The sequence below is a fragment of the Panicum hallii genome, chromosome 2, assembly GCF_002211085.1.
Source record: "Panicum hallii strain FIL2 chromosome 2, PHallii_v3.1, whole genome shotgun sequence".
Lineage (NCBI taxonomy): Eukaryota > Viridiplantae > Streptophyta > Magnoliopsida > Poales > Poaceae > Panicum > Panicum hallii.
Window position 1 is genome coordinate 4,439,544 of NC_038043.1, and position 7,118 is coordinate 4,446,661.

Genomic DNA, 7,118 nt, shown 5'->3' on the forward strand with positions numbered 1-7,118 from the left:
CGGAGGGGAAGGGGAAGGCCGGCGGGGCGGAGGGGAGGGCGGGGCGGAGCGGAGGGCGGGGCAGGGCGGGGCGGGGCGGAGCGGAGGGGAGGGCGCGGCGGGGCGGAGCGGAGGGCGGGGCGGGGCCGGGGCGTAGGCCGGCGGGGCGGAGGGGAAGGGGAAGGCCGGCGGGGCGGAGGGGAAGGGGAAGGGGCGGCGGGGCCGGGGCGTAGGCCGGCGGGACGGAGGGGAAGGGGCGGCGGGGCAGGGGCGGAAGGGGCGGACGGGGCGGAGGCGGCAGAGGGGCGCGGGAGGACGGGCGGGTGGGAAAGGGCAGTTGGAGGAAAATAAAGAAAAAAATTGAGATTGTGGGGTATAGAGGATGGGAATAGAGGATGTTGTTGGAGTTAAATTTGGTATAGAGAACGAAGTTGATATGGAGGATGGATATAGAGGATGAGATTTAGGGGATATCGCTGGAGATAGCCTAATCCACCTCCCCCCTCTCTCGCTGCTCGGCGGGTCCCGCAGCCGCCGGCGCCGCCGCTATACAAAATCACAGCAGGCGCGACACCCATCAGCCCACCAACCAGTCCAACAAACCACTCCGACTCACCACCCAGCCGCTCGACCGGCCTCCGACGCCACCCCTGCCCCAATCCGGAAGAGGAGGCGCGGCCGCCGCCGGCGCCGATCGGGACCCATGCTCCGCGCGGCGCTCTCCCGCTCAGGTACGCGCGCGTGGACTGACGGACTGACGGACTACTGACTGAGACTGACCCCTCCTCTTCCGCGCGCAGCCCTCGGGCTCCGCCGGTCCCCGGCGATGGCCGCGGCCGTCCCGCTCTCCACTGCCGCCGCCCCGTGGCTCTCCAACGGCCCCGCCTCGTCCCCGGTACGCGCCCGCTGCCCCTTACCCCTCGTCCCTTCCTATCCCTCTGCGATTGCGGCGGGCACCGCCGTCGCCTCAATCCGTTACGACTGACCCCGGTGCCCTGCTCCTCGACCCCTCGCAGCCAAGGGTGCGCCTCCTCATCGGCGGCGAGTTCGTTGAGTCGCGCGCCGACGAGCACGTCGACGTCACAAACCCCGTAAGCACGCCGAATCGGTTTTGATTTCCGGGTTGATCGATTTCGGGGGCTGTTGGATGTGTGACGCGCGCATTTTGGTGTCGGGGGGTGTCGCAGGCGACGCAGGAGGTGGTGTCGCGGATCCCGCTCACGACCGCGGACGAGTTCAGGGCTGCCGTGGACGCCGCCAGGACAGCCTTCCCCGGGTGGCGGGGCACGCCCGTCACTACGCGCCAGCGCGTCATGTTCAAGTTCCAGGAGCTCATCCGGGCAAACATGGTGACTCTTTGCTTAATTGACGTCCTTGTTGTGTCATTTGATGCTGCCCGGTCGTTGTTTTGGTGACTGTCTTTGCCTCCTGATCACAGGACAAGCTTGCAGAGAACATTACGACAGAGCAGGGGAAGACGCTGAAAGATGCTTGGGGCGATGTGTTTCGGGGTCTAGGTTGGTTTTCAGATCATTGGAATGTTGATACGTTGACTATCTCAAATTTCTATGTTACCATAAACTGAAAATCTTGACATAGAAGTTTTCAATAGCCTCCTAAATTCACAGACCTTAGTTATAATAAGAAATGCATAATACATCTTAGAATAAATTTCGACCTGCAATTAGAAACAAGTGTCCTGAAAACTTAATTACAAAGGTTTTTCATTATTTATGCAATACCAAATGTTGTCTCATATTGCTGAAATACCCCAGGTGGCATAAAAAGTCACTGTTACTGCTGATTTGTCTGTTTTAGTCTGCTTATATGTTTGAATCAGTGACCTTTTTTCTGTCAGATGAATCTTTCTTATGTTGGCCATTTATCACACTGATTTTACGATTTTGATTTTAAACTCCTAATCTTGTAGAGGTGGTGGAGCATGCTTGTGGAATGGGGACTCTCCAAATGGGTGAATATGTATCAAATGTTTCTAATGGGATTGATACCTTCAGCATTAGGGAGCCACTTGGCGTGTGTGCTGGGATATGCCCGTTTAATTTTCCTGCTATGATTCCCCTATGGGTATGTCTAACTTCACCTTTTCCTCTTTGGTTTTTTTAATCATAATAGAAAACTGATACCAATGATTAATTGTATCATGTGATTGCTGTACACCTAGCATTCTGACTTCAATCTACAGGATGTGACCTGTGCTTTCTCATGGTTATACTATTTCAGATAATTGTCACTATTTATGTTGCTATTCTCTATTGGAATTGTTCAACTCAAGAGAATAGGTTTGGTCATCTTAAAAATTTCTTCGCTCCAATGGCTGCAGATGTTTCCCATAGCAGTAACATGTGGCAATACTTTTGTCCTGAAGCCATCAGAAAAGGACCCAGGTGGTTTACTTTATCATCAAACTTTATCTAACTTTATTTAATAAAACATGAATTTCTGTTCAACTAGTCCCAGCCTCTATTTAAGGCAGATAGCAAATAGCTCCACCACTCAAACTCTAGTGAGCTGGCAGCATGCCTGCACCCCTCATTGCGTAACCAACTGGCCAATTCATTGACTAACTTTGTTATCACAATGATAGCTATGAACTAATTCGTTTTACATGGTTGTATTGCCTACTTTCTTAGCTATCACCTACCATTACAGATTTGTAACTAAGCTGCATTTTCTTTTTAAAGCTACTAGGACAAATGTGCTCATAGTGCACATATTTTAACAGAAATATATTCATTTCGTATTGTAAGGGATATGGATACTAGTACCAATTTTAACATGTGGTGTGTGTCTGTTGCACCCAGAGTCCCAGATTCAATGTTTCGGTGTTTCCATTAGTTACTTTGAGTTATGACATCTATGTTCTTAATGAAATGGAATTGATATACTCCTAAGAAATACCATACAAAGTCATTCAAACTGCTTTATGTTTGGCCAATTTGGAAATCTGATGTTATACCTCACTGTTTCTTGTTACTACTTCAGGGGCTGCTATGATGCTTGCGGAGCTAGCAATGGAGGCTGGTTTACCTAAGGGTGTTTTGAACATTGTCCATGGTACCCACGTATGGTATTCCTAGCTGCCTTTTCAAATTTTGAGCTGGTACTATGTTATGATTACTTGTTTCCCAGTTGTCATGTACTTCTGGTGTTGCTCAAGTACACTTGACAACTGGTGTTTGTTGGGGGCAATGCTGCCTTATTTACTCTGTAGAATTGTTCGATCTCTTCTGTGTTTTTCTCTTTGCCGAAAAGAAAATTCATGAATCTGTTCTGCTGACTTAAATATCTGTTAAATTGGGTTCCAATTGCATTTTGCTGATGCAGGATGTTGTCAACAATATTTGTGATGATGAGGATATTAAGGCTGTATCCTTTGTTGGTTCCAATACAGTAAGTGAATCCAGTATCCTTTCTGTTTATCTATCCGTTGCACAATTTTTCCAATATGCTGTATATCCGCACAATACTTACAAATGGGTCCTGTCTGCAACATTTTTTGTTCACCTATTAAAGTCATTAACTTACTAATCCTTGTTCAAACAAATTTAGGATAGCCCACAGACACATACACATGCCAGATCGTTTGAATAATATGTTATCATAATGTTTACAAATCTAATCAGTTTTGATCGTGGTGCATCTTATCAATTCTAAATTTACAAAAAATGCACTAAGAATATGCATTCACACAGTTCTTGCTGTTGTTGTATTCATGTTGACAACATGCGAATGTGGTGTTATGGTGTGTTAATTATAAAGATGCATTTATAAACTTCTAGCTGTAACTTTTTTACATTAGATTTACAAGCACATATTACATTGGAAAATGACATTTATCCTCTGTCTCAGGCTGGTATGCATATATATTCTAGAGCATCTGCAACAGGCAAGCGTGTTCAGGTGAATTTTCATCTCTTTGGGACTCTCAGCCGAACTAATTTTTATTTGTGCCTTCTGTGTTGTATAAGTAGCATAATTTCCAACACAAGTTTCTTTTTATTCGTAGTGCAACATGGGAGCAAAGAATCATGCAATTATACTTCCTGATGCTGACAGAGATGCCACACTGAATGCCCTTATAGCTGCTGGGTTTGGTGCGGCAGGGCAGAGGTGCATGGCATTGAGCACTGCTGTTTTTGTTGGAGGTTCAGAATCATGGTACAGCTTGCCCTATTTTGAATACAATTTTTTCTTCAACATATGCATTTTTGTCAACTTTTTAGGTGGCATGCTAACTATAATATTTTTATAGGGAGGATGAACTTGTGAAACGTGCAAGTGGTCTAGTTGTTAATTCAGGAATGGTTAATGATGCAGACCTTGGTCCAGTGATCAGCAGACAGGTGTGGTTTTAGACTACTTAGCCCAGGATTTAGGACAATAGAATGATTTTTGGGCATTCTACCATATGTGAATTGCTTCAGTCTTGTAAGTAATGATGAGCTACTGAAGCATAGTAATACCCTTTTCTCATATCAACTTGCTTTGGGGGTTTGGCTTTAAAAGTAACAGCATGGCATTCATATAGTCATATCATGATTGCAGATACTTGTTTTCTAATGGCGCTCATAGATTTTTACATTGGATGATCTTTTGTCTTACAGTCTTACTTTAATACTCATAAGAGTTGCTAGTTTGGCTTTATCTCTTCATCACTCATGGTTCTTTCCTAACATTTTACTGTAATAAGGCGAAGGACCGTATCTGCAAGTTAGTCCAAAATGGTGTTGACAGTGGTGCACGTCTTTTGCTTGACGGGAGATATATTGTGGTAATTTCAATACTTCACTTATTTATTCGCCTACCTGTAGTTCTACTATATATTGTTGCCACAGATCCTGAAATCTGTGAAATGTGCAGGTTCCGCAGTTTGAGGATGGCAATTTTGTTGGTCCAACCCTTCTGGCTGATGTTAAAAGTGACATGGAGTGTTACAAGGTAGTTTTCAGGAAATCTTATCAAATTTAACAGTGCATCTCAATTTTCTGATCTTCAAAGTGATCTGAAAGCATTGTGCCATTATTGGTATCATGCAGAAGCATAGCTATTTATAGGTTCATTCTGTCTGAATTTTCTAAAATGTAAAATGTGGAGTGCACCGTAGTAGATTGGTTTCAAATTGAGGTGCACACTTTTGAACTTATATGACACAGCTGTTACTGTTAGTTATGAACTATGAAGTATCAAACATCTCTTATCCAAAATGCACATTTTAAATCATTGATGGAAAATATAATGCTGATGCGCTCAACTTAATACAGGATTTTGTATGGGGACTAATGTTTGTCGCCATTGCAGAATCGTAAATCATCCATTTATTCATGTTTCAAAGCTGTAGATACGTTGTTTAAACTTGAGTATTTTTTAAAAATAACATTAGAAAATATTGTGTGGTTAGGTCAAATTTTGCACTTCATGGCAAATCCTTCCGAAATATTAAAAAAAGATGGCATGTGCATTATTATTTCTGACTGAACCTTGCTAACTTTTTTGAAACAGGAGGAAATTTTTGGTCCAGTTCTTCTCTTGATGAAGGTACAATAACTTTTTTTATACTTTCAGTATCGTCTAAGGTTATGCTATGGTGCTAATAAATGAGCTTTTTTTTATCAATTGCAGGCAGAGAGCCTAGATGATGCCATCCAAATTGTAAATAGAAACAAGTAATATTTTTTCTCCTATGTGCTCGTGAATCTAATCTGATCATTGGTTGCAATCAGTGTATAATTTTCCTCCCTGTCTGTCAGGTATGGCAATGGGGCTTCTATATTTACAACATCTGGTATCTCAGCAAGGAAATTTCAGACGGACATTGAAGCTGGCCAGGTACTGCATAGTATCTCTCATTTTCATGGAACTTATTAGCAGTTTGCACACGATACATAAAAAGGAACAAACCAGAAAAGGCTAGTTCTAGTTTTCCCATTGGGAACTTGAACAACCGCAGGTTGTTGCTAATTTGAATTTACGCATAATGACATGAGAAAGGGTTCCTGAATTGTGATAAGAGTGATCAACCAGAAGCTTCAGTTTGTACTATGCAAATCAACTCATGCATGTATTATTCATAATGTTTATGATCTCAATTCAGGTGGGAATCAATGTCCCAATTCCAGTACCGCTGCCATTCTTCTCCTTCACAGGCAGCAAGGCTTCCTTCGCAGGAGATTTGAATTTCTACGGTATGCCATTCTCGACCCCAAGCCACCTGATTCTTTCCCGATAGCCATCAGAATGAACCTTCCCTACCTGAAACAATTGAACTACTAACATGCGTCATGGCATTGGGATGGCAGGCAAGGCCGGCGTGCAATTCTTCACCCAGATCAAGACGATCACGCAGCAGTGGAAGGAGTCGCCGGCGCAGCGCGTCTCCCTCTCCATGCCCACCTCGCAGAAGTGAGACGGCAGGAACCCTCGCCCCCACACCCTCCAGCATTTCACCTCTGGACATAGACCCATGTGATTCGAGAAGCGAGAAGGATGATTGGTAGGCACGGCAGCACCCTGTGCATGGTCATATGATACTCGTGCGCTCGCCCCCTCAAAGTCCGACACCATGCGTCGTGCCTCATTTAGAACACCAAATTGTCCAGGTTTAGAGATTGAGCGCTGCCCGTTCCGCTGTGTAGAGAATACTGTAAATGCCCTGCAGATGGGTTGTCATGTGTATACTCTCAAAATAAGAGCAGGAATAAAAATGTCGCCGTGCCGGTTCTCTCTATGGTGTGCGCTTGTGCGGGCCGAGCCAGTCAGGCAAAGTTATCCTAATATGTGGTCGGCCAATGGTTTACTGGTTAAAGTCAGAAGACTTTCACTGATACGTGCGCCTGACTTGGTCACTGACGCGTGGTCCAGATGACCGTTGGCCTGTGTATCAATAACCAAGTCACAGTGACTTGAACAAGGGATTCCCAGGCAGGTGGCACAGGATAGGCGGCCGATACAGTGAGCTCCAGCTCGTGTCTCTACCCCACCGCCATTTCGCTTGCAACGTAACGCTACATGCCCACCTATCCTCCGGGTGCTTTGGATCGTTTGGAAGCGCCGTAGCAGGATGGTTTTCAGTAACCGTCGGCTTGATGACACCTCCATGGTGTGTGGCTATTATTGGTAAC

At 45.2% G+C, this 7,118-nt stretch overlaps 1 protein-coding gene across 1 annotated transcript; it reads left to right on the forward strand.

Moving 5' to 3' along the window:
* Window positions 1-682: 682 nt before the first annotated feature.
* On the forward strand, window positions 683-6,724 carry LOC112881695 (methylmalonate-semialdehyde dehydrogenase [acylating], mitochondrial). Its single transcript, XM_025946511.1, has 19 exons — window positions 683-710; window positions 780-874; window positions 996-1,070; window positions 1,167-1,328; window positions 1,418-1,496; window positions 1,910-2,064; window positions 2,321-2,384; window positions 2,983-3,062; window positions 3,325-3,390; window positions 3,850-3,900; window positions 4,007-4,158; window positions 4,253-4,343; window positions 4,691-4,771; window positions 4,861-4,938; window positions 5,500-5,535; window positions 5,620-5,663; window positions 5,748-5,826; window positions 6,092-6,182; window positions 6,297-6,724. The coding sequence occupies exons 1-19, from the start codon at window positions 683-685 to the stop codon at window positions 6,401-6,403; spliced, it is 1,614 nt and encodes a 537-aa protein (XP_025802296.1). The 3' UTR covers window positions 6,404-6,724.
* The last annotated feature ends 394 nt before the right edge of the window (window positions 6,725-7,118 follow it).

Coding starts and splice junctions, on each gene's coding strand:
- LOC112881695 (XM_025946511.1), top strand. CDS start 683: ATGCTCCGCGCGGCGCTCTCCCGCTCAG. Junction 5,664..5,747: donor CAAATTGTAAATAGAAACAA/GTAATATTTTTT, acceptor CCTGTCTGTCAG/GTATGGCAATGGGGCTTCTA. Junction 5,827..6,091: donor CGGACATTGAAGCTGGCCAG/GTACTGCATAGT, acceptor ATCTCAATTCAG/GTGGGAATCAATGTCCCAAT.